We start from the raw sequence: 27,685 nt of genomic DNA on the forward strand, positions 1-27,685 counted from the left end.
TGTAGTCGGACACCATCAGACAAGAGTTGAAGCACCAAATCAGTCAGAAACAGCAACAATCATCGTTGTGATCTAACTCAAGGCTAACATAAGCAGCGGTGGGGGGAGGGGGTACTCAAAAGTTAAAAGTACATATACTTGTCTAAAAAAAAAAAGAACATGAAATAAAAGTAAAAGTACTGATTCAATTCCTGTACTTTAGTCAACGAAAAAAGCTCCTTAGTGAAAATGTTTTTTTTTTTACTTTTTTTTTTTTTTTAAATATAGGCTTACAATACCCGGCAGATAAAGAACAGCCAAGTAGATTGGTGCCGTGAGATACGAGTTTAATTCGGTGTGCCGATGCTCGTAACTCAAATCACGCGTATCTCAAATCCACTTTCTGTAATGAAATGAATTGAAATGCCTTGAATCTGTTCCAGCCTTCCCTCAAAAACAACAAAACAACTTGTATTGTGTTTTTAAATGAGAAAAAAATTGCATGTTATAATATTGTACTTTATTAAAAAAAACATACAGTAGTGAAAAAATAAATAGAATTTATAAAATAGACATTTGTGCTGCTACCCTACTTGGCCACCCGGGGGCAGTATAAGACAGGCACGGATGTACTGTACAATGAATGCACTGTTGGCAACCATGTTGTTAGTGCAAGCAATGCATATCAGCAGGGATGCGCTTACAACTATGGAAGCAACCAAACTAAAACAAACAAATATTATCATTAATAATGTCAAATATAATATGTTGCAGTACGCTGGTCAACCTCGATTTGTTTAAATTCTGAAACAACGGGAATAGAATGAGAACTAATGCAAACTGTACCTTACATTACAATGTTTGAATTATTTGAATATTCCTAAATGTCATACACCTGTAAAAAGAAGCTAACAGTTGCTAAAACAATAAATCCTGTATGACCGTTGACTCTGATGACGTGACAGATTTATTTATATTGATTATTATTATTATGCCTGGGAAGTGATCACTTATATGACTTATTTTATTGTTGATGTTGATGCAGCACAGTGCTCTAGTGGTTAACACGTATGCCTCATAGTTCAAAAAGTTTGAGGTGTGAATCAGGCCTCCGACTATCGTTTGTGAAGTAAAAAATAGAGCCAATAAATATAACGGATAAAATACGTTTTAAATCAGATTTTTTGGGGGTATGATTTTGTTGATGTTGTCCTTTAATTGTTAAAACATTTTGCTAAGTTACAGACATAAATCTTAAATGATACTCTGAAGTTGTGTCTCTCAACATGCACACAACCCAGCTATTGAAACCCTTTTATCTCCCGAGAGGAAGAGAAAAAAAGTGAGCTACATAACGCCGCAGAAATGACATCATCAAGCAGATTGCTTTGACCATGAGTTAGACAAATGAAATTATATGATGTTTATTACTTGTTTTACTTGAAAAAAAGAAACTGTTTCAAACTCCCCTATTGAACACCACTCCCACTGTCCCATAAAAAAATGACATTTTGATATGACTTGGACTCATATTGTTTCAGGATTCTTCCATGAACCTTCAAAGACCGACTGGTGCGTGTTTGTGTGGGAACCTGTGCAAATGTAATGAAATGAAAAAGACAGTTCTCTGTACTGTTTCCAGCTTTCCTTTTGAACATTGTTATCACTGTCCCATAAATTTTTTTTTTGCATGTACAGTTTCACAATTTCGAGATTACCACCATTACCATCAATTTCCTTGATTTAATGTGTACTACTGGTAAATCATGAATCAATTTTAGTAGAGAGGTCAAATTTGACCTGGCACATTCTCAGCATACACAAATTTTGTAGCCCCCGTACAAATGAAGGACATTTTTAAATATTTAAATTTATGTAAAATTGGGGTCACTTTAAGTCATTACATTTCAGGGGGAAGCAATGACATTTAAGGGAATTTTATTGCTCTCAAATGTCAGAACAAATCAAATATCACCCAAACAGTATGTAATGATTAAACATGGTGCGTGTGGCAAGCATACTCTATTGGCTTTAGATCAGGTGACTGATTGAGCCACTGAAGAATATTCTATTTGCCCACAAAAAGTCTTGAGGGACTTTTGCAGTATGTTACCCGTGTTATTGCATCACAGGAATTCTCGCCGACGACAGCATTATATGCCCAGTTATTGGCTGGCAATCAGTCCAGGGTTTACTCTGCCTCCTGCTAGGATAGGCTCCAGAATATGAAAGAACTATAAAAAATGGATAAAATAAGCTGTATAAAAGCAAAATCATAAAAAAATCAAATTCACCTCAGACTGGAGTCTGTGAGCTGAAGCTTGGTGGCCCGCAAAATAATTTGCAATAAATTAGTGGTTCTCAAGCTTTTTAAACCAGGTACCACCTCAATAAATACCTGCCTTCCAAGTACCACCACAATGACCAAAATTAAACATTAAATACAACTGAACTGTGCTCAACACATTTTTCTGTACTGGATTTGGAAAAAAAATAAAAAGCCATTGTAACATTGTGCACATTTTGAAGATTTAATTCAGTGACTCTTTTGCAAAGCATTAGAGGGAGCATGAGTACCACACCAATAAACCCACCACTGCGATAAATCATGATGTCAGATTATTTAAAAAAGTGCATACCTACATATGCTGGGCCAAATAAACAAGTAACACAATACTAAACCAATTCCTCCTCCCTACTTTCGCTTTGAGCCGATTGAAAGCTCTGATATGATTTATGTGACGCATTATCTCATAAATCAGACATCACTCCATAACTAGTCTTTTATTAACAAAAGGAACTATTCCAGGAATAAAGTCCCATGTTTTTCAACAATATAATCCTCTTTTTTTGTTTTTTAAAGAAAATAAAAGGGTCTTTACCTGAATGAAACGTCTAATATTACGAGAATAAATTTCTTTCTTCTCTCGTTAAACTTTAACTTGTCTTATCTTGGAAAGGTATGACTTTATTCTCGTAAAATTATGATTTTTTTTTTTTATCCAGACAAAATACATCTCGGTACTGGTAAAGATTCCTTCCTTTCATTTTCTTGATAAAATACGAGTTTATTCTCATATTATAACAAATTTTTTTTTTTATCTTAAAAGAAATTGGCTTGTTTTAAAGTAGCAATGATGCTTTTCTTGAAAATTGGGCAACTTTTGAATTCCTATGCTATTTAGGGGTATTCATGTTATGTTTAATTGGAGTTAGGATTATGAGCGGAGGGTGTCCCTGGACCCAAAATGTTTGAGAACCTTTGATCTAATCAATTATTGTTCAACTACTACTGGACCTAACTGTATATTGCAATATAAAGTCACTTTCTCTCATTTGGAAGCTAGCGATGCCCTCAAGTTGATGTGCTATTCACGTCACGTCCCAAAAAATAGTGCAAAAGTAAGGAATTCCACTTGTGGGTGGCGTCACTCGTCTGTGTGGTTGCGGCACACTTGGCTGGTATGGGTGTCCATCACGTTGAAGAAGTCACCTCCTGACATTTGGACGTTAAACCCTGAAGGTGAATCCACACCGTTGAGAAGATTTGGAAACTTGTGCCGATAATATCCACAAACGCTCATTACCTGTGTTGCAGACCCCGCCGGCCCCGAAGGCGTCCGCTCGTGTCAGGTGACCGGACTCGGTCCGCGCTGACATCCCGTCGTAAGAAAAGAGCGCCTCCATCTGCCCTGAGAGACCTGCGAGCACCCAGGTAACAAATCTTCACTTACACACATGCCCTTCATTTGACACACAGCTCATTTCTAACAAATTTCCAATGTAATTAGGAATTTTGGAATTTCTTTGATTATTATTCTTTCTATAAATTTAACACCTAATTTCTATAAATTACATGAACCCCTAAAACACACTCAGTAGCGCCCCCTGGAAATTTTGAAAAAAAAATATTTTTACCCGATGCCAGATTCACCAATCGTCATGAAATCATAACAGGATGCAGCAAAAAGTCTCAAGGTCCCATGCCTAAATTTGAACAGGAAGTCAGCCATTTTGGTGTGAAGCAGCCATTTTTGGTGAATTCTAGGAATTCTTCCAACTCCTGGAAGGGATTTTACCCAATTAGGCCCCAATCAGAAGCAGCTATTCCATACAGATGGGTAACGCTAAAATGGCAAGTTTTTTTTTTTTTTTTTTTTTGTGGCTATGTTGTTGTGAAGCAAAGCTCTCATTTTCTAACCCTGTTCTTATCACAGCAGTTCAAAATGAATTGATGTTTTTTTATTTTATTGTTTTTCACCTTACCCGTCAAACACTTTTTTTTAGATGGTGGCGGATGTTGTCTATTTAAAGGTACACAGAGTTGAGACTCTGTGTAAAGATACTTCCCCACCAACAGCTTCATCAACATCATCATCATCATCATCATCGTGATGCTGCTATGTTACAATTATCTGCTCAAAACAGATTGTCAAACCGCCACCCACACATTCGCGAATAAGCTCTTCACATGCCAAACTTGCACTATAACCTTTACTTTGGGAGTGCGCCATTGTCTTGTTTTCGAAGGACTACGGTGGCGACGAGCTCCACCAAGTACCTGGGCCGTGGTCTGTTGCCAGTTCGGGGGTCTGACCGGGCTGCACGCATGGCCCGGCGGGAGGATGCGGGAGTCGTGACGCTGGCGGGCAGGGGTCGGCGCAGAAGAGCTGGCGATGGGGAGGATCGGCATACCTGAAATATCACAGAGTAAAGTACGTACAGTCAATGCTCAAGAATACATCCATCCACTTTCTACACCACTTTTCCTCAATTAAAAAGTCATCTACACCTGCACAAAAGCCTGATTTTATTACATTCAAAACGATTCAAGCAGCAGGCAACTGGTCACTTCTGGTTTATTTATTCTTTAAATAGCACGTGAATGTCAAACAGACACAAATATGAAACAGGAATATGCAAATTCAAATATTGCCCAACAAAATCATGTTAAAGCAATAATTAAAAAAAAATACAATTAAATAAATTAATATGATATATTTACTGTGTATATAATTTATTTGTATTGAACTTCACCATGTGTATTCACCCACATTTATCAGCAATGCTGACATCTGTTTCGCTACTCAACAACAATTTGGGTTCGGCCAGCATACATCCTTATCTTCAGTGTTGTGCCTACATTGCGGAATGCTTTTCCTCCCTGCTGACTTTGAATGCGCACAACTTTAATTTGCATTCTCGTGCTGTGGTTGACCTGCTGGATTTTAATTCCACAGAGTATTACATTTTGCAAATGCTGACCGAGACAGCCTCTTGCACTGTACGTTTCTAAAGTTCTGAGTGGAGTTCTTGTAGGCTGAAATGACAACATTTCAGGCAGACACAAATGTCAGCGTGTGACATGGCTGTTCGGTTTCATAGTCCATCCATCCATTTTATGTACCGCTTATGCTCACTGTAAGTGAATCCGCTTTGAAAACTGGGGCCGCGGAGACATTATGTGCCGTCATGTGACTGCCTGGCTCTGTTTGATTGGTCAAATCTATCCACTTGGCAACAAAGTTTTTCTGACAATACACAAGCTCACTGGACTCTAAAGAGAATACATTTTTCTCTCTTATATTTTATGATTCACTTATCAAATTCCTCGGCCGCTCCCATCGGCGGCTATAGCATCCATTAACGGTCCATTAACGGTGCGTGGTCTAGACCAATGAGGTAAGGCGAGTTCTGCTTTTACAGACTGATTGCCTACCCAGAATCCTGTAGTGCGGGTTCGGGGCCTACCGCTGCTCAGAGAACAATAGCAGTTACCGAGGAGCCGTGAAGCATCTGGCCACAGGATACAGAAATCCTTTACTACAGCCTTGGAAGCGCTTTAAAAGAAGACACATTTGGTTCTCGCATTTTCCAAAATCAGTTTTGTTTTCAGGTGAAAGAAATATAGTGTTTAATACTATAGCTATAACTTTAGTATGGTGGACCGTAGGCAAGGTGGAAGGAATTATGAACAGTTCCAAAATATCAGTCAGTGTTAGCACAAAACCTTCGGGCTTCTACTCAAAAGCAATAAAAGGGTCAGGAAAAGCATACTAGAACATCTGAACTTGCGTGCTGACTCCCATTTAACATGAGTTTGAATGTGTTCGGTTAATTCTGTACACAGCCACATCCCAGTTTTTAAGCAGTATGCTGTTAGTTAATTTATGAACTTTTTTTTCATTATCATTTAAAAAGCATATATATATTCTACATTATAACCATGGGTTTTCTCCAGGTACTTTGGCTTGCTCCCACATTGCAAAAACATGCATGTTAGGTTGGCTGAAGACTCTCTATTGTCCATAGGTGTGAATGTGAGTGGTTGTCTCTATGTGCCTTGCAATTGGCTGGCGTGTACTCCACCTGTTGCCCAAAGTCAGCTGGGATAGGCTCCAGCTCGGCCGTGGCCCAAATGATGATAAGCACTGAATGGATGAATTAAAAAATTATATATAATATAATATAATATAATAATATAAAATAAGAATTTTGCATATATTTCATTTTTAATAACACTTCTTCTGAATCTCATTATATTGGCTAGTGAGTGTGAAATCTCCGCCTGCCTCCAACCCCCCCCCCACCCCAAAAGCATACTTTATTTTGTACATTTAATGAAAAAAAACATCATAAAATGCAATTAAAAAAAACACGTCATTACCTGTGATTGTCTTGCAGAGTGCACATAAGAGGCGAGCTGTGCGGGGAGTCACCTCCCTGTGGAGCATCTGAGGGGGGAAAAAGGATGACAGACACTTAGAGTGCAGCCAACTGCAGCATAAGTCTAATGGGTATTGCATAGTGTATAAATATCTGCTAGGAATATGGGTGAGGGGAGGGGGGGCATGCTTTTTTACATACTTGAGTATGGCTCTCGAGAGGCTGTGGAGGATGCTATCGAGTTGTCTCTTCTGGCTGGTGGGGAGATGCTAGGGCGCAGATGGTGGATGGTTAAACAGTCTGTCAGAGGTTCCTGGGTCACATCAGCTGTGGATTTCATCTAAGGAAATGACACATGCGCATAATGGACATTAGTGCTATACCGTTACTAATTACAATATTGTCGCTGTCCAATGAAAATCATCCATCCATCCATTTTCTGAGCCGCTTATCCTCACTAGGGTCACGGGCGCGCTGGAGCCTATCCCAGCTGTCATAGGGCAGGAGGCAGGGTACACCCTGAACTGGTTGTCAGCCAATCGCAGGGCACATACAAACAGACAACCATTCACACTCACAGTCATGCCTACGGGCAATTTAGAGTCTCCAATTAACGCATGTTTTTGGGATGTGGGAGGAAACCGGAGTGCCCGGAGAAAACCCACGCAGGCACGGGGAGAACATACAAACTCCACTCAGGCGGGGCCGGGGATTGAATCCGGGTCCTCAGAACTGTGAGGCAGACGCTCTAACCAGTCGGCCACCGTGCCGCCCAATGAAAAGCATGTACAGTGGATATAAAAAGTCTACACATCCCTGTTCAAATGCCAGGTTTTTGTGAGATAAAAATGATACCAAGCTAGATCATTTGAAAACCGTTTCCACTATTAATGTTGCTTATGACCTGCACAACTCAATCGGTAAAAAAAAAAAAAAAAGAAATATTTTCTAGAGGGAAGTACAAATAAACAGCTGAGAAAATGTGATGGCACAAATGTGCACACTCTCTTATAACTGGGGATCTGGCTGTGTTAAGAATTAACCAGTCATTTTTAAATCTCAAGTTAAATGGGAGTCAACCCACACTTACCACTGTTTAAAGTGCCCCTGATTAACCCTAAATAAAGTTCAGATGTTCTCGTAGACAACCATTTTAGGTCAATTCCAGGGCCTGTTGTTTACTGAACTCCTACTAGGGAATTTGTGTAATTGACACCCAATTGGAACCAACCTTTGGACTTTTTGTTAGATAGATGGATGGATGGATAGATAGATAGATAGATTACTTTGAAGTGTCTCAACTTTTTGTAGACAATTGAGGGTCAAATTAATATTAGATCCGAGTTTTATGACTGCTACATTATTATGAGATGGATTTAATTAAATAAAGTTTCTAATTAAAGAGGTTGTTTACACGGGGAACTTTATCAAACACAGAGACCGTATCTATGGTGACAAAAAGAGTAGTTTACGACCTGCTGGCTTTGATAACATTCCGTAGGTGGATGTTTAAACAGAGAAGCGTTTGATATTTTTAGCGACGCGTTCAAAGAAAATGGAAACTTTTTGGTTGATAAAGTAAAGTTTCTTAGCACAAGTTAGCATTGGATAAAGATAGCAAGATACGGATAATGCACTCTGCCACAACATGATTAATTAACAGTGTAACTTTTATTTTCCAGGTATTTACTGGATCTGAGTTTGTTTGTTTCATGTGGGTAAAAGTATTGGAACATGTAACTGACAGGTGTGTTTTGTAGCCCTGTCGTTTCCTGTTACATTGATCATTTAAACAATGAATATACAGCATACGCTCAGTTTCACATTTAGGTTTTTGATATGAAGGCTATGTTTATACGACGTAGTTGCACTGGCGGTGTAACCAACATGAAAACCAGATAGCTGTCTATGGGTGAAAAACGAGCAGTTGCGAAACTGAGAGAAGATGGAAAAAATCAGGTGTATCTTTTGAGCGTCTGATAGCTGCTATAAACATACTTGTTTGGCTAAGTTGTCGATGTGTGATGTGGGGGGGATTTGTGATGTAATGTAGTTGATGTAATTCGTCACCATACTAATTGGGAAAGTGTAATTCGGTGGCATGGTGAAGAAGTGCTGCCTCCACAAGTGAAAATACAATGGATTCTTTATGGGCGCTTGCCCAAAGGGGGATTGATCGAGTTAAATTAGCCAGTGGAGACTTCATTTGCAGTCTGGACGCAGAGGAGTGACTATCTCCTGCTCTGGTGGGAGTGTCAGAATCTGCAGAAGTTTCCCCAAAACACCATAAAAAGTTTTGTTGTTAGTTGAAAAAAAACATCACGAGAGGGGTCTGAAAAGTTGTGAAGTGTGCATCACTGTGTAGCCGAGCTCCACCCCTCCAGTTGTCTTTCTAACAATAACCTACATTGCATTTACATGAGACATAACCGCTCGCCTTAAAACTTTGTGATTTTGACCAGAGTGGGACAAGTCTCTTATTATACTGCCCCCACGTGGCCAAGGTCCACACATCAGAAGGAGCAGCTCAAAGTCCATTGAAATGAAGCAAATAAAAAAATTGCCAAAAACTGTTGCATGCTTTACATTCTATTTAATTATGTCTTTACTGTATGTTTTTAGGAAGTACAATATTACACAGTGCTGTTTTAAGCAATAAAAAAAAATTCAAAAATATTTTTGGGGGGCGGCTGGAATGGATTTATGGCATTTGCATTCACTTCCATGGGGAAAGATGATTTGAGTATGAATTAAATCCGTAACTCAAGGCAACAGTATTTTTCTTATTCGTACCTATGCACTTTATTTTTTTATTTTTATTTTTTTATAAACGATACAACAGAATAATTCTTTGCAAATTATTTTTCGGACGCCCAAGCTACAGCTCGTGGACCCACAGGGCCTCCGGGTTCCCTCCCTTTGTGAACCACTGATTTAAAGCACACACCCTTCTTCCTACCTTTTTCCGTAGCTGTCTCTCCGTAGTGGAATGGGACTTGACGTGCTTCCTCAAAGAGCTGGGATCAGTGTAGCGCTTCGCACAGCCCGGCACTTGGCACGCGTACGGCTTCTAAACGTACATACAAAATATGGTTGGAAACTTTTTAACGACACACAACCCGTTGGATATTCAGCACTCACTGTGTCCAGGTGGGTGCGCTGGTGCTTGGCTCTGTCACTGGAGTTGCTGAAGGCCTTGAAGCATCCCGGGTGCTGGCAAGGGTACGGCTTCTCCCCTGTGTGGCTGCGCAAGTGGATCTTCAGGTTTTCCAGGCGGGAGAAGGCCTTTTTGCAGCCCTTGAACTGCGAAGGGGAAACAAAGAAAAGAAAAGAAGAGGAGGAGTGACACTTTAATCACGGTGCGGTCTTTTTCTTACATACTTTTTTTTGTTTCTAAAGAAGGAGCGTCTCATGGAGAAGGACCTCAGCCTCTTTTGTCCTCCTTTGAGAGGCAGTGAGAGCTGTGAGCGTGCTCGCTGGAGCTCAGCACAACAGAGCCTGCTTGGCCTTGATGTGTGGGTGGAAATGCAAATTATTATTATGAAAAAAAATACGCTTAAAAAGCCCAAATTCATGTAGTTTCCAATGAATGCAGAAGCATGAAAACAAGCCCTCATTGCCCAACACTATATTACTCATAAAGCATCACATTTAGGACTGGTTTGTGTATATAATGAATGTTTCATGTGAACTGGTTCTTCATTGCTTTTTTTTAATGTTAATGATGTGAAGCCATCATAATGCTGTAGCCAACATTACTGATGCAGTAACACCATGCAAATTTAGCACTGATCATTTCATATTAGTGCATCACAGTGAGATGTTACTAATGTTATGGGGAATTTAATGTCAATTTAAAACACCAAAAGAACACAGTGTATTTTCTAATTGCATCATTTGTTCAAATGTGTGTACTTTGCTGTTAGTGCTACCTGCCAGCAGGGAGCAGTGTCTATACACATGATGGTGTTCTGTGTATGTTTTCAGTCCAAATAGCTACACGTACATATACTGTGTGCACTTACCAGACACAACATTAGCACAATGAGATCCACAACATGAGCTGTATGCAAAATTCTGTTCAAAAATTATGCTCGTATTCACACCTATGGACAATTTTGAGTCTTACGTAAAGCTAACATGCATGTTTTTGTGATGTGGGAGGAAGCCGGAGTACACGGACAAAACCCTTGCAAGCACGGGCAGAACAGAACTAAAATACACGGAGGTGAGATTTGAACCAAGATCCTGAGAACTGCGAGGCAGACGTATTAACCACTAGTTCCCCCATGCTAAATTGTTGCATCATGTTTGATCTTGAAGTTACTATGACCCTGAAATGCACTCTGCATGAGCTTGTATGAAAAATATATGTGCAATACAGACACAGGATGATACTAAGATTTTTTTTTTTTTTTGCAGTGTCATGCCAACTCTGTGAGCTCATAGCTCAAATATGCGATTCAGCAAAGTTTTTCAATTCCAAGGCCAGACGTTTACGCTCCGTCTTCCTGTTCGCAGGGGGTTGGAATGTCCTCCCCGTCCAGGCCTAATGGGGAAAATACACAGAGCGTGTCCTATTTTGTTATTGCGTGGATTCCTCACATACTCTCACAGCTCGGTCATTTATTATTCACTAACAGCATTCTTCTGCTCGCCACATATTTGGAGATAATAAAGGTAATTCATTAAGAACCTCTACATGACAATCTTAAAAAGATAACATCATTTGTCCTGTCTTAACAAACACTTTTCCATCGCTCTCTGGTTAAGCTTGATGCTGGCAGTCATTCCTGTTGTGAGACATTGCAATGAAATATTTAAAGGCGGAATATGAAAGATACAGTATGTGAATCGTGGGGCAACATTTATAGAGAGGTATTTACTTTAACCATATCTTTATTATTGTGTCAATCAATCACGCTCACATTCAAACCTAGGGGCAATTGAGAATATAGAATTAACCTTGTGGCGAGAGAAGCGGGGTACGCCCTGGACTGGTCACCGCCCAATCACATATCAACAAACAAGCATTAACACTCACAGTCTCTGAACTACTCAATGGACTCTCGGTTTCAACTGTGATAAACAAGATCTTCTATTAATTTCTGCTCATTAATTTAGTTGTGATTAATACTCCCAACAAAAAACATATTCGCCCTTTGCAATATTAGGTACCTCTGCACAATCTAATGAGATTGAGAGATCTCATTACATTCCATTTTTTCAGACACAGCCATAGAGGTGTTCATTTAACAATATGTGTACCACATATACTGCCACACTGCAAATAACTGATATGTTCCCATTTTTTTTTTCACCTTAGTTAAGCGAGGTGTGCACATAATGATTTTTAACATTCAGATACCTGTATAATGTGTTTAAAAGGTGCGTTTTGAGAAGTTCAAATGTATTGAAGTGAAAAAGGTATTTTAATGTTTAAACTATTAAAATTACAAAGACAAAAAATTAAGATGGTCCAAACTACTGGTATAGGTGGTTCAAAGCTCATATAAATCATAGTCACACTCACAAATAGTTGAGCCAATCCAGGATTATGTTCACAAACAGCATCAAACACGTAATACTGTGTCAGGTACAAGTTTGGACTTGTTCTCTATGTTCACGGTGTAACAAGAGCGGGCTCCATTGTTCCCTGCTGCTTCTACTTTCCGTACCATGCAGTTTATTCTTCACCTGCCACTCATTCCCCAACACAAAACGCTGAGCTTTTAGCATAGTCTTGCATGAGATTTTAGCATTTCATCTCTGGCTCAAAATGTGCAACAAAGGCCTGCACTCCTGATGTAATGTATAAGAAATCTTCTCAGGAAAGTGCAAATCAAAGTGACAGAGTCAATTTGCACACCATCCATGGCAACAGCGGCGGCTTTGGAGAAGTAAGTGAATATTTTCTCAGAAAAGGTCGCCCGCCGTTATGCACGTTGTTAATAATTGACTCGTTGATGGCGGACACTTAGACCGTGTCTTGGCCAGAGTTGTGCATGACTTTGTCTGCATCCTATGTAGTTTTCCAGTAGGGGTGAGCGAAAGGAATGCAAAGTGGGATTCTCTACAATGGGAAATATTTCATGGCACATCTAAGAAAATATCAAGAGAAACGTTTGCAGCATATCTGAATGAATTCAATCAGCCAGAATGGCATTCAGTCGAGTGCAACCAAGGTTGAACCGTGAAAAGTACAACAACAACAAAACAAAACAAAACAAAAAACCACACAAATAAGTGGAGACACATTTGTGTTTGTTTGCTTTCAGGTTCATCAAGGACAGATGGCATTGATGTGTTTTGAATGGATGGACTGTGACATTTTGATTTAGAGATGAACTGCTGTATGTCACACTCCAGAAGTGTGACCAAATTTCCTCCTTAGCCTCTGGGCAAATACAGGGGGTCCCAAAAGGCGCTGTACGCTTAGTTTTTTTTCTATTTAGTTTCAAGTATCATTTGTACAAATGGGAGGCCATCAGCGTTTGACACCTTAGGCTTTGCAGTTTTTGTAAGCATATAATTTCCTTCCCCATGGGAAATTCCCCATTTCCTTCCCCACCAATTGACAATGGAACAGCATTGTCTCCTGGCAAGACGTTTTTGTGTCCCTCACTGCAGTTTAGCGCCGGTTTGAGAAGCTTTACAAGTTGTTCAAAGGCTTCAAGTTTACGACAGATTAGATTACGACACTTCAACAACCGTAAGTCGGTACTGGTAAAGCTTTGAGTAGCATCTGCAGAATGGAGCATGTTTTGATACTGAATTGTAGGGCAACCTTGGGCAAAGACATTCCATGACTTTACGTGAACGCCTACTGTAGGAGTTTTGTGTTTTCATGAGTGGTGGTAGTCGCGGGCCTTTTGCTGCGTGGTTGATCAAGAACGGATCCTGTTTTTCCAGTGTGACAGCCATAAAGCTTTTCAAACTGGTGCTGAACTGCAGTCAGGGACAGATAACTTCTAAGCTAATTGACCAACTGATTAACCAACCAACCGATGACCACATTTTTTGGGTTCCTTCTTGGCCCATGTGGCAAGTGCATTTGTAAAATCCTGTAATCAAACTGACTAATTAATCGACAAACCAGCCAACACAACCAACCTACCAATTGTCGTTGTCTGGGAAGGGTAAGGGTGAGGGACCACTTCCTAATTTGTTTTCTCGAATAGTTACACATAATCCTTCTGGTTACCTAACAAATATAGGTTATGATTGAGTAAGTAATCACGAACCATGACTGACTAAATTTGTAAGCCAATGGAGGGCCAGATAATTGGGGCAGCTCATTCCCAGAACAAGGGCCAAGGCTGGTGGGCATGTTGCCACATTGAAGACTACATTGTCCAGAGGTGTGGATGCGTCTTAATGGTTGTTGTTTGCTTATACGTGTCCTGTGATTGACTCGCGACTTTGCTCCAAGTCGGCTGAGATCCAGTTACCCAGCAAGCCTAATGAAGACAAGCTATGTTGGAAATTGATGGATGGATGGATCGTTTACCGTGCACTTGTTGGGCTTCTCTCCCGAATGGACCCTCATGTGGATCAGAAGCTTGTAACGGGCATTGAAAGGTTTGAGGTTGCGAGGACAACCCGCCCAGTAGCATGTGAAGTCCTCGGCCTTTCTCTGGTCTACGTGTAGCTTTTCTATGTGCCTCACCAGCTCGTCCTTTTGGTCATATACTGCACTGCAGTCCATCCACAAGCAGCAGTGGGCGCCATAGTCCTCCATCTCACCTTCTTCTTCCTCCAGCATCGGAATCTGGGGTAAAAAGTTGAGCCCATGCCGGGGCGGAACCATAGGACCCTGGTTGAGAGTGTCTCTATTCCTTATTTTGTGATGACTTCTAGAAAGGTGGATGTGTCGATGGGAGTGGTAGGGAGGTGGAGGTCCCTGAGGAATAGTAGTGTCTTCACCGGACAGTAGAGCTGACGGCAGCTGCAGAATTGGCAACATGTTGTTGGTCTCTTCTCTACAGGATTCTGAAATCCTTCCCAGTGCACCCCCTTCCTTTGAATTTGGAAGGCACTGTTGTTCCACCACCATGTTAGCCATCTGACTCTCCAGAGCCCCACCTTCTTCCAGAGCCTTCCTGCGGGTGCACTCTCCCGGTGGAGCCAGAGCCTGTGAAGGGTCTGGCATAGTGTAGGGGTGAACCTGAGGGATATAAGAGCCCCTCACACCCAGGAAGTGGCCATAGCCCTCGGACTGGACAGGCGAGAATATGGGGTGGGAGGCAGGTGAGCTATTGATGTAAGCTACAAGCGAAGTAGGCGAGGTGCGTATGATGGAGTTGAAATCAATGCCCATCACGTCCGACAAAGGCGACATGGAAAGAGCTCTCTTCTTTGCGTTATGCTGTTTGGGGCTCCCGGGATCACCCGTGAAAAGGTACGAGGGGAGGGAGGCCGACGTGCTCGTGCCGTTGGAGACCTCGGTGCCAGACATGGCCGTGCCAGGGTGGAGGCCGAGCTGTTCGCTGCCCTCGCTGGCCAGGGTGGAACACGGTGCCTGCCCCAGCGGGGGAAGCACACGGTAGCCAAACGGCCAGTCGTTTCGTCCACTAAACACTGACTGGGTTTCAAACAGACTGAGGGTCGTGGATGCCAGGGATTCTCTGGACAGCACCGACCTGAAACAAAAAATATAATGTCGTACACTTTATCTACAGTTGCAGGATTAATGAGGCCCGCTGGTAGTATTGTCGCCCACCTGGCATCCAGAGGCGGGTGATAAGTCGCGACATCGTATTGATGACCAGGGACAACTGACATCGGAACGCTGGTTACCGTGAGGTTCCAACCCGCTGGATGTCCGAGAACTTCAATGGCAGGACTGGAACCAGCACAACCTACTGGACAAAAGGCCTCAGAATGAATACAGTGTGCGTATGTAAAGCACATACTATAGTGCTATTTGCTGTGCAGAATTAGAGAGTGGCTAGAAGTGGGTTACACCCATGGATATAGCCGAAACGAACACAAAAGTCTGCTTGGAGAAACTTAACTGACAGACCTCCAGGCAAATATAAATTGTACGTGTTTGTTTTTAGCTACGGAATTTCCCTCGACAACCTGAGCAGGCGCAGACACCTTCACCTCTGTTAATCACTAATGAGCGGCTCGGCTCGTTCCCCCTTTTCCCTCCACGTGAACTTACTTTAGGGACCAGCTTCATGCTTCGTTAATTATCAATAAAGAGACCGAGCGGTCCGGTGAGATGACCGCATGGGACAGAAAAGTGCGAAGTAGGTGACGGTTGATTACATATTTTAAATTGGACCGTGTGAAGCACTGACACTTCAGGCTTGAGGAAAAATAAATAAATAAATAAAACATAATTTTACACCAGCTAATGACTTCATCGCCATGTTAAAGATAAAATGACGGGTTGAGTGTAGGGATGGTTAGGGCAGGCTTTTTTTTTTTCTTTCTGTACTCAAGATGCGCAGCATGACACACCACACACATAACGATATGTCCATCAAAAATTGTGAGTCTTCAGCCCCAAATTTGGTGTTGACCAAAGACATAACGATATGCGATATAGTAAATAATGAGCAGATTTAACATTTACAATTGTCTGCCCCGATCATTTTCTAAGCAGATCGGAACACCCCTCACCACAGGTTAATCACTCAGGATAATCTTTCAGAGACATTCGATAATCAGGCCTTTGCTAATTTTTAGTGTTAAGAAGGGAAAATGCTCAAATTCGGCCCCATGTCTATATAGTGTAGCCACACACCTCAGCATAATCACTAAGGATAATCTTTCAGAGGCATCCAATAATTGCACCTTTGCTGACATTGCTTGCAAGAAGGTGAAAATGCTCATATGAGGCTCGATTGTCGGTATGATTTAGGATTAGGATTATTTGGTTTTGGATGAGGTCTACATTGTAGTTACTGTACCTTTATTGGAAGAGCCGCTTTGAATGCTCGCATCTTGCTGGAGCGGCGATGCCGTCGGCTTGACGTCCTGTTTCCCGTTTGTCAACAACTTCCTGCGGAGGCTCAGACTCGGCAGGGCCACGTGGCCGCCGTTCTGCTTCCCGCCGTTCACTTTGTCCGTGCCTGAGAAGGGTAGACCGCCCCACTGAGGGGAAGTCATGGGCACCTTGACGGCCTGGGACCGGTGCCCTCTCATCTTCCCCAGCGACTGGGACACGCCGCATGGCGACACCAGGAGCTGGCAGCCCTTTCCGCTCATGGCCGAGGCCAGTTGCTCAGAAGGAGCTCATGTAGAGCTGCCGTCTTTTAAATTAGGCATGCTGATTTTTGGCTCATACCTGCAAGATAAAGAAGAAGGAACCGGAAAAAGTAATATTAAACTAGCTCGGTTGACTGTTGGACTTTGAACCTGAAGAAAATACTCGTGTAAAATCACCTATTCATCCATTTTTTTATATTGCTTGTCCTTACTAGGGTTGTGGGTGGCCTGGATTCTATCCCGCCTGACTTTGAGCGAGACGCAGGGTACGCCCTGGATTGGTCGCCAGTCAATCGCAGGGCACATATAGACAAACGAGCTTTCACAACTCGGGACAGTTTGGAGTCTTCAAGTAACCTAGTAATGAACCAATGTGGTTGGATGTTTGGTGGAGGTCGGAGGGGCTTGAGGCGCAGAGTGGCATCCACAAGCTACACAAGTAGCTTATCACCACTAGGGTGTGACTGTGGAGTGAATGAATAATGTGTGCCAATGTAAATCATCTTTGATGCCAAATGCATTATTATTATTATTAACCTAAGAGGACTTTTGGTGAGAAAAGTGGGGTACACTCTGGGCTGGTTGCCAGTCAATCACAGTGCACATACTGTAGATACAAACAACTCTTCACACTTACATTCACACCTATGGACAATTTAGTTTCTTCGATTAACCTAGCATGCATGTTTTTGGCATGTGGGAGGAAACCGGAGTACACAACCACAGGGAGAACCTGTAAACTCCACAGAGGTACGATGAGATTGAGATTCAAATCTATAACCTCGGAACCGTGAGGCAGAAATTCTAGCCACTGTGCTGCCATTGTTGTAAGTTGTAAATCATTTGTTGTACATAAGTATTATCAAGCAGTAAGGCTTAGGAAATGGATGTATCTAAAATAGTAGTGTGTTAAGTAAGCATGGAAGCTTCACTAAATGCTAACCGCATAGAAATGTGCAGTCTTTCGGGATTAAATATATTCTACTGTACGAATAATAGTGCTGAGAAGAGTTAACTCACTTCATGTTGTTGTTGCGGCTGTTCCCCACGGTGACATGTCACGATAGGCATCTCCTCCTCCGCTCTGAGTGCAAAGTGAGCAACGGCAGCGGCGTAACAGGCATCGCTCGCGTTGGGATGGGTGGGGGCGCAAATCTCACCGTCACTCCTCTGTCTCTAGGAACTTTTTTTTTTCTACCCCCATGTGAACTCGTAACTTCATTAACATCGAGGATTTTTTTTCCCCTTTCAAAAAAGATGACGCATACAACTGTACTTTTAGAAATGACATTGAAAATAAAACTAGCAGAAAAAGTCAGACATGTTCTAAAAAATACTTTTTTTCCACATAATATTGATGAATAATTTCTTATACTTTATTCTCCTTGTAATTGTATTTTTATGTAATTTCCTATCAGACAAACTATCAGAGGGCGTATCTTTTTATGCTTTACCTTTACAGTGAAACCTCAATTTAACAGATGGACATCAGATTTAACGGACAGAAAACGGTGTCCAGTTGGAACTCAAAATCACCTCTTTCATGCTCCAGTGTATTTATTGTCTCACAATAAATACAAGTATACTCATAATATTTCCACCTTTATTCTTGTAATTGTATTACCTTTATTCTCAGTGTTATTATTTTTACTTTTCTACTACGAAGGATGTACCAATACTCCTTTTTTTAAGACAGAGTATGAGTACTTACATTTGAGTACTTGCCAATACCAAGTACTGAAACTTGATCATGCCATCATATCTTGGAATATTGATGAAAATCACCGATAGTGGTATCACTATTGGTGCATCCCTAGTTCTAAGCCTATTTAATTCCCGGAAAAGCGACATGTTACAATGTATCCAAATATAATTTGTTTTCCATCCATCCATTTTCTTTTACCACGTATCTTCACAAGGGTCGCGGGAGTGCTGGAGCCTATCCCAGCTATCTTCGGGCGGGAGGTGGGGTACACCCTGAACCGGCTGCCAGCCAATCGCAGGGCTCATGGAAACAAACAACCATTCGCACTCGCATTCACACCTACGGCCAATTTAGAGCCGTCAATCAACCTAGCCTGCATGTTTTTGGGATGTGGGAGGAAGCCGGAGTACCTGGAGAAAACCCACGCAGGCACGGAGAGAACATGAAAACTCCACACAGGCGAGGCTGGTATTTGAACCCCGGTCCCCAGAAATGTGAGGCAGATGTGCTAACCAGTCCTCCACCGTGCCGGCATAATTTGTTTTACCATTACAAATATCACATTATTACAAGAATTGAGTAGAAATTCTAAGAATTACATATGTTAAAATTTATGTTTGTATGTCAGATTTTTATGACAAAGCATCCTGGCGTTATGAGAAAACATTGACTTTCCCCCCATATTACAACTTGACTATTGTAGCATTACTACTCCCCCACTTATAATTTCCTTTTTTTCCCAGTGTGCCTTAAACACTGATTGAGACTTGTCGATATTATTACCCGTTTATTTAACCATCCTCCTCCATCTCTACACATTGCTAAATTGACGGAATAGCATAAATTATTTACTGTATCATCGTAAACTGCCCCATCTCCTTGTTTAAATCATTCTTTTCTGCCTGGCCTGTAGTGTTTGATGTGTTGCCATGGAAACCAGCCTTGTTTATTGGGGGACGGCCTTGGCGCCACTGTGAAACGGAAGAGTTATGAACATTTCCTTTGACTGACTGATGATAGATGTGTACTCTCACCTGTGCAATCTACTGACATTTAATATGAGAGCTGTATCATATATTCTGCCTTGGCAGTTTTGATTGACAGCGTCTGAAAGTCATTGTAATATTTTAACTCTTCATATTGCAATAATAAACATATTTGGATAGCTCTCTGACGAGACCAATCAAAACTGAGCAACTTTATCTTTGCCAAAGCGGAATTTTATCGTGTCGCTTTTGTACTGGTCTAAGTGTACCTATTGTTGTCGCCTGGCTATTGTGACATTTCATTGATCAAAAATGTGTGATTACAATGGTTATTTTACACCCTCCCAAACATGTATTATTATTCTCCCTGCTTTTTTGACATTCTAGTCCTTCCACATTTGTGAAACCATTCGAAATTCCAAATATTCACAAAATTCAGGACATTCAGAACTATTTTCTACATTCAAAAATTTCCCAGTTCTCCTACAATTTCAGCTTCTATCCATCCATCCATCTTCTACCGCTTATCCGAGGTCGGGTCGCGGGGGCAGTAGCTTTAGCAGGGACGCCCAGACTTCCCTTTCCCCAGCCACTTCATCCATCTCTTCCGGAAGGATCCCGAGGCGTTCCCAGGCCATCCGAGAGACGTAGTCTCTCCAGCGTGTCCTGGGTCGTCCCCGGGGTCTCCTCCCGGTGGGACGTGCCCGGAACACCTCACCGTGGAGGTGTCCGGGAGGCATCCGAATCAGATGCCCCAGCCACCTCATCTGGCTCCTCTCGATGTGAAGGAGCAACGGCTCTACTCTGAGATCCTCCCAGATAACCGAGCTTGTCACCCTATCTCTAAGGGAGAGCCCGGACACCCTCATTTCGGCCGCTTGTATCCGGGATCTCGTTTTTTCGGTCACGACCCACAGCTCTAGACCATAGGTGAGGGTAGGAAAGTAGATCGACCGGTAAATCGAGAGCTTCGCCTTTCGGCTTAGCTCCTTCTTTATCACAACGGATCGATACAAAGTCCGCGTCACTGCAGACGCTGCACCGATCCGCCTGTCGATCTCCCGTTCCATTCTTCCCTCACTCGTGAACAACACCCCGAGATACTTGAACTCCTCCACTTGGGGTAGGATTTCATCCCCGACCTGGAGAGGGCACGCCACCCTTTTCCGACTGAGGACCACGGTCTCAGATTTGGAGGTGCTGATTCTCATCCCAGCCCCTTCACACTCGGCTGCGAACTGCTCCAATGAGAGTTGGAGATCACGGCTTGATGAAGCCAACAGAACCACATCATCTGCAAAAAGCAGAGATGCAATACTGAGGCCACCAAACCGGACCCCCTCTACGCCTCGGCTGCGCCTAGAAATTCTGTCCATAAAAGTTATGAACAGAATCGGTGACAAAGAGCAGCCTTGGCGGAGTCCAACCCTGAGGGTTGGACAAGTTCAGCTTTTCCATTAAAAAAAAAAAAAAAACAACAACAAAAAAAACGAACATTCAAGTGAATGAGTTCCTCATTAATCACACTCCAATTCCAAACTGTTAAGTTCATTCAGGACAGTCTGGGAACAATTTTTCTCTTTCCCCATATTTCCCACATTTTTCTTTATTCCGCCTTTTCAATGACAACATTCCCCAATGAATGCAGACATTTTACACATTCATTCCGCCTTCAAACTGTTCCGCTCATTCACGACATCGATTGAGCTATTATAAAATTGCCCAATTCCCACATTTTCGAGATAAAATTCCCAAAGTAAGAGATATATTCCATATTTACCTCCTCCTTCCGCATTTCTCAACCGATTAAAACCACTAAAACTTCAAATTCTGCTCATTCAGGACATACACAGAGCTTTAATGCTCCCACATTTCCACAAAAACATTCCCAAATTAAGAGAGAGTTTAAATATTCACCTACTTTTCCCACGACTTGCGCAATTTCTACAGAAATTGCTCTCGCCTTCGTAATCTTAGTTTTGAGTCTAGCAACCTCGTGTGGCTGCCACAGTCATAAGTGCTTTCACTTTCTCATTAAGCAAAAATCGGAGCTTCATTTTTCCACCTCATTTGATCACAGTATTCATCTCCTACCACTTGCACATACTGTATTAAATGCATGTTTTATGACTGCAATTATGAGACGTGTCCCCTTTTTTTCGCCTGCAGGGGGTAGTATTGGCACACTGGTGGGTTGTCAGCTGTGGAGCTCAACAACAGCATTCGGTAGGTATGCCTACACATTCTTATGAGTAATGCGATTCCAATACAACCCTGTCAGATAGGTATTAATTAACAATATGCTTGTTATTGTGCTTGTAGTCTGCAGTGGCGCACCACGGCACTGCATCATACTGCACCACTGCATTGTACAACCACAGTAATAAATATTTTGTGCTCAATTCCTAATCAAAACAGACAGATGGGTCAGGTCATTCGTCAATGAGGTAATAAATAAATAAATAAATATGCATGTAAAATGTGTAAAATAATTTATTTTAATATAAGATATATTATTTATTTATTTAAACTTATCATTGATCTCAGAGCAAAGCAATTGTTGGTATTAAGGTGACATCTATTGTTTTACATTAAGTTCCATCTGTGACAATAAAAAAAAAAAGTGTGATATTTTGTAACATTCAAATTTATTTCAATTTAAAATATAGAAGTAGTTGACAAATTTTCATGTATTTTTTTAATTGTTTTTTTACATAAAATATATTTCAAATAAAGTGTGATGTCTGGTTACATTAGATTGATTTCAAATAAAAAAAAAAAAATCATGTGATACAGTTTTATTTAAATCTTTACTTAAATAAAAGTGTGATACCTTGTAATATTCAACCCTTTTCCACATTTCGATTTTTTATGTTAGAAAACTTGTGTGCTATCTTTCAGCATTTTAACGTTTTCTTATACCCTTTTCATATACTGGAGGCTGTGTTTTATGTTGTCATTAGAATATGCAGTAAGCTAATTTAAAAACAAAAAAAAAAAGTGCAGTGGGCCAACTACAACCAAAGTAATATCCATCCATTTTCCGAGCCGCTTCTCCTCACTAGGGTCGCGGGCGTGCTGGACCCTATCCCAGCTGTCATCGGGCAGGAGGCGGGGTACACCCTGAACTGGTTGCCAGCCAATCGCAGGGCACATTCAAACAAACAACCATTCGCACTCACAGTCACACCTACGGGCAATTTAGAGTCTCTAATTTATGCATGTTTTTTTATGCATGTTTTTGGGATGTGGGAGGAAACCGGAGTGCCCGGAGAAAACCCATGCAGGCACGGGGAGAACATGCAAACTCCACACAGTCAGGGCCGGGGATTGAACCCGGGTCCTCAGAACTGTGAGGCTGATGCTCTCACCGGGTCGTGCACCGTGCCGCCACCACAGTAATAAACAATCAAAAGGTAAGCGTTATCATTGTCTACAGTGTAGAATACTGTTATCGTTAATGACAACAACTATCACGCTTCGTTTTGAGTTTTTATAACTGTGGTTGTCGTTTTGGGCGTGAGGGATGACACGCTAACGTCCACTGTAAGTGACTGTTGTGCAAAACTTTGACACATTTGCAATGCCCATTTGCAATTAGTACTTTTACAAGATAACATGTGTGAACATAGTGGTTAAACAACATTAAAAAATATGAGTTCATACCTCACAGAGTGATAAAAGCCACGCCTGAAGCATGAAAGTGTTAAATAGCGCTTTTTGTCCGCCTTCCATTGTGGCTGGTGTGTGCATTTCAGATACAAAGCACACATGCAGACGGGTGAAGTCGACATATTTGTATGACGGACCGATCGTCTTCTGTGTCTTCGCACCGGAAAGAACACCTTGGCTCACCTCCATCCTCCGAACCGAGCGTTGTGTTTTCCAAATGTCAGAGTGTAACAGTAGGGAATAGCTTTGGAAGCTGCGGGAAGAATAATATCACACGCGTTCCCTCTTCTTGTCAACATCCGAACGCCCGCAGCAGTGCCTTGGTGCGTGTGCTCCTGCTACTACTAGACAAGCCAAGTCCCCCCCCCCACCCCTCTTCTCTTCACCTTTCTTTGCAGCCCTCACATAAAAATACAATATGTCGGAGGTAAAATTCGAGGAAGATGATTCATAAGTGCCGTGTTAAAAGCTCTGCGGCGGAATTAATGCACTAATAGACTCTCCACCACTCACACGATCCATTTAGACGACAGTATCGGCGCTCCCCGAGGCGGCGGGGCATCCATTCCAGGTGTCAGGACGGGGCGATTCCTCTGGAAGTTGCACCTCAACAGTCACTTAGGGTAATGCGCGCGCACACACACTATGAGCGCGCACCCGTGATTAATTAATCTGCTTTTGATTTGCTAATAACGCAAGGTCAGTGAGAGCTGAGTCAATCCTTTTAAGAGGGCTGAGCTAAGTGTGGGAGATGTCAGCGTATTGGCGTCATCGCTCTTCATAAGGACTCCACGGTCGAGGCAAGTGCTGCGTTAAGATGGCCTCACACATTCAGACGTTCGGTCAGAATCTGGGCGGTTTCCCTCCCTTAGAATCAAAGACAGCAAAGGCCGGATTATCACGATTATCCTTTGCCGTAACGTCAGCTAACAACCCAGGCTAAACTTGATAACATGTTAGTCTTTCAGTCGAGATGCATCACTCCAACATATTTCCTTGACCCCAATTGCTACTTTCCTATTAGCCAGGGCTTTGACACCATCTTGTTGTTTGTGGGACGATTCACGTTTGTGCCAAACTTAAAAGCCAATGAATAGTGCGCTCTGAAAAAAGAAATCCATCTTCCTTCCATTCATCTCCCTCCTCCTCTGCCGCGCTTCTGCCACAAGATGAAGACGAGTGTGAGGGAGATGTTCTTCTGAGCGTCCTCCATCTCCATCCATCAATCCGGCGCGTACGTCTCCGACAACCTTTGCGGTAAAAGCGATGTCGTCCGCCGGTTTAGCCGCTTTATTCAATCCTCGCCTGGTGTGTCTTTCCGAACAGGATGACTCTTAATAATAATAAGCACCGCTGACTGTTTGGAACTTGTCGCCATGGCCACGGGCCTCCTTTTTAATTTTAGCGCGCAATCGGCGCGGTGAAGCCTCGGGGTGCGACTGCTGCACGATCACACTTCTTCTTCTTGGGTGCTTTCAATGCCGGATTAATGAGACGATCGTGAGCACTGAGGTACGGCTCCTGTGCTCGTCATTGAGAAGGGAATGCAGTACAGTGTGGTGCCTTGAGACTTCCGAATTTCTCAAGATACGAGCCGTCATTCGGACGTTTTTTTTTGCTTTGACTTGCACGCACAAACTTGAGATATGAGGGCTGTACACTGGTAGTAAACTCACTTCACAATAAGCAGCAGTTTGGCAAATAGTGAACATTCTATTAAAAAAAGCTGTTTTATGCTACTCTGTCAGAGTAACGCGCTACATTTACTCCGTTACATTTACTCAAGTAACATTTAAGATAAACTGTACTTGTCAGAGTACTTTAAAAGCACTGTACCTTTTACTTGAGTATTCATGTGAAGAAGTATCAATACTTCTACTCCGTTACAATGTTGTTTATCGCGCGTCTATTTTTAGACAACATCTTCACCTTCCGCATATTGCGCACGTTGCGGCCAATCCAACGGGACCACTAATGTCATTTGACTCCAATTCACCAATCAGATGACACAAGGCAGTCACATGATCGCCCACGTAGCCTTCGAGAGCCAATCAAAATAACTCATTTTGGGGGAAAACAAGAACAGCCGCGCAAGTGTGTTTACTTTACAGACTCCAAAAAACAACAACAACAGTTTTATTATGCAGCTCTTAAATTGTCACTGCTCAAAAGTGGATAGTTCAGCCCACTTCTAACTTGAGAGAACAACTTGCGGTAAGTTGCAGATGTTTCTATTGGTGTTTTGGCAGTGCATATGGCAAAATTAGCACTATCCCGATGGTGTGGCACACACAATCACTAAGTGTGGTCAGCCAACAGCTTCTTCATTAAGTCATTGAAGTGAATAAAGGAAATAATGTTTCTGTAGGGCCCAATGCATGTCCTGTTGGTTTTTGGGCAGTTAAAAACTGAAATGGTGGCAGGTGTTTGTCAACTCCCATATATTATTATTTTATTTTATTTGATGTTCATGCGCTGATTTAAAAAAAACAAAAAACTGGTTACTCACAAATTACTCTTTACTTGAGTAGTTTTTTCATTGAGTGGTTTCTTACTCTTACTCCAGTAAATAGTTGCGTGACTACTTTTTACTTTTACTTGAGTCATATTATTCAAAAGTAACAAAACTCTTATTTGAGTACAATATTTGGCCACTCCACCCACCTCTGCTCACAGTTGAAAATTACTGTCAAAGTAAATTTAAAACAAAGAGAATTGTGTATTTAAAACAAGTAATTTACTTTGCCTTAACACTGGCCCTCCGCTAGCTTAATGCTAACATAAATGGTAACTGCCATTTACGTGCTAGCGATTAGCATCAATTTAAGCAACAGATATTTGTAAAAATAAATAGTGGAGCAACACATTTAGCCAAATAACATAACAATACTCACCAGCATATATTCTTTATCATGTATGAAAAATGACTAATATTACAGCAACTTACTGAGTATTAGTAGTAGTAGTAGAGGAAGAAGTACATTCTTCTTCATTTGTGACTGTATTATACAGTGGGCACACTAGAAGGAGCAACAGACTGAATTGTGGCATTAAATCTTAAACTTTTTAATTCTTTATGTTCAATTGAATTGCTCTATTTAAAAAAAAATATATATATCAAGTACAACACACCGTATTCACTCCCACATACTTATCGTTCGGCACCTGTCGATTCACCTATTTGCAGATTCTTTCCCCCCCAAGTCTTTTGAAATGTTTTCCAAACACAACAACAACAATGTACTACATTTTTTGGCAGGTACAAAATCCTGCTAAATTGTCAGGAAAACATGTTGGTGGATGGCTTCTGGAAACCTGTTTTTAACTTTCAGCGAAGGTTCAAGTCGACATAGATGGACATTGGTGTGTCATTAGACCCCCGCCCTGGAGCCCCCCTCGTCAGTTCCCCCCCGACATCCGTCTTCATTAAAAATAGTGCACTGTGAGCAGATGGTCATTAACGGCGCAGCACCCCCAACCCAACACTCCCTTTTTTTTTTTAGCACCCCTCTCTCTATGTGCGAGGACACTACCTAGAGGACACCCATCATGTGTCTGAACCCCAGAAAGTGGAATGTAGTAGCTGACAGACCACCTGCTAATGATCACTGTGAGTCTACAACACAAACCTCAGAGATATTCTAACGAAGATTCTCACCCAGATCTGCAGGATCTGTAAATTTCCTAATATTTTCCCCTGGGAATTTAGGAAACGTAGAACACTTTCCATGCAAACACCACAGAGACGTTCCAACGGGGATTCTAATCCAGATCTCTTGACTATGAGGGAGACATCTGTACTATTTTTAATCAGGCAGTAGAAGCTTGTGTTTCCGCGCCTAGTACAAGCAAAATAAATGTGTTTTGACAGTATAATACGAAAGTTTATATATGGAGCTGTTGTTGCGTGTCACACAGACATCATCAGGTAGACGGGGGGTGCGCTCGGGGGGGGGGGCAAGGGTGAAGCAGCAGGGCATCGGGGAGCGCATCATTTGTCTTCTGCTGATTGTTATCCTCTACTGTCGCCCTAACAAGGAGGTGACGGGCATACATCACCCACACGCGCACTCGCGGGTGAAGAGGGCAACTAGCGTGCTTTTAGTTATGTGGGCAGACGCTTGTGTGTGCCGCGCTGTTCCCTCAAACAAATGGCCTCATTAGCGCGTCCTCTAATGGCAAACTCTTCCCGGAAGTCCCCCCCCCCAAAAAAAAAAATTTAAAATCAAGTGTTAGTATTTACATAGAGTGAACCCCCCATTTATTACAGGGGATACGTTCCAGACACACCCGCTGTAGGTGAAAATCCACGACAAAGAGAGACCTGTACATTTTTGTGTATGGTTTTACCACTCCCACACGCCTTCAACTTGCAACAGACTGACGGTGGGACTAATTTCATGGCAGAGCTAATCAGCAATCAAGATTTTAGATTTCTTGTTGTGTGTGAGTTCTT

The 27,685-nt window shown here is 41.9% G+C and overlaps 1 protein-coding gene across 2 annotated transcripts; it reads right to left on the reverse strand.

Moving 5' to 3' along the window:
* Positions 1-503: 503 nt before the first annotated feature.
* glis3 (GLIS family zinc finger 3) lies at positions 504-17,951 on the reverse strand. 2 transcript variants are annotated; one of them, XM_061699487.1, is made up of 11 exons: positions 17,887-17,951; positions 16,569-16,945; positions 15,368-15,506; positions 14,156-15,287; positions 9,787-9,948; positions 9,605-9,715; positions 6,847-6,985; positions 6,647-6,713; positions 4,541-4,674; positions 3,567-3,680; positions 504-3,496 (listed from the first exon to the last, which is right to left on the reverse strand). In XM_061699487.1, the coding sequence occupies exons 2-11, from the start codon at positions 16,864-16,866 to the stop codon at positions 3,408-3,410; spliced, it is 2,385 nt and encodes a 794-aa protein (XP_061555471.1). In that variant the 5' UTR covers positions 16,867-16,945; positions 17,887-17,951; the 3' UTR covers positions 504-3,407. The 2 variants fall into 2 exon arrangements, with proteins under 2 accessions (XP_061555471.1, XP_061555470.1); XM_061699486.1 differs by having other exon boundaries at positions 15,368-15,509.
* Positions 17,952-27,685: the final 9,734 nt, after the last annotated feature.

This window comes from Phycodurus eques, chromosome 15 (genome assembly GCF_024500275.1).
Source record: "Phycodurus eques isolate BA_2022a chromosome 15, UOR_Pequ_1.1, whole genome shotgun sequence".
In the NCBI taxonomy this organism is placed as follows: Eukaryota; Metazoa; Chordata; class Actinopteri; order Syngnathiformes; family Syngnathidae; genus Phycodurus; species Phycodurus eques.

Bases quoted from the DNA above. Each gene is read 5' to 3' on its own strand.
- glis3 (XM_061699486.1), bottom strand. From the start codon at position 16,866: ATGAGCGGAAAGGGCTGCCAGCTCCTGGTGTCGCCATGCGGCGTGTCC. The intron at 15,288-15,367 runs GTGGGCGACAAT...TTTTTGTTTCAG, and splicing joins CACCCGCCTCTGGATGCCAG to GTCGGTGCTGTCCAGAGAAT. The intron at 3,497-3,566 runs GTAATGAGCGTT...ATTCACCTTCAG, and splicing joins CGGCGGGGTCTGCAACACAG to GGTTTAACGTCCAAATGTCA.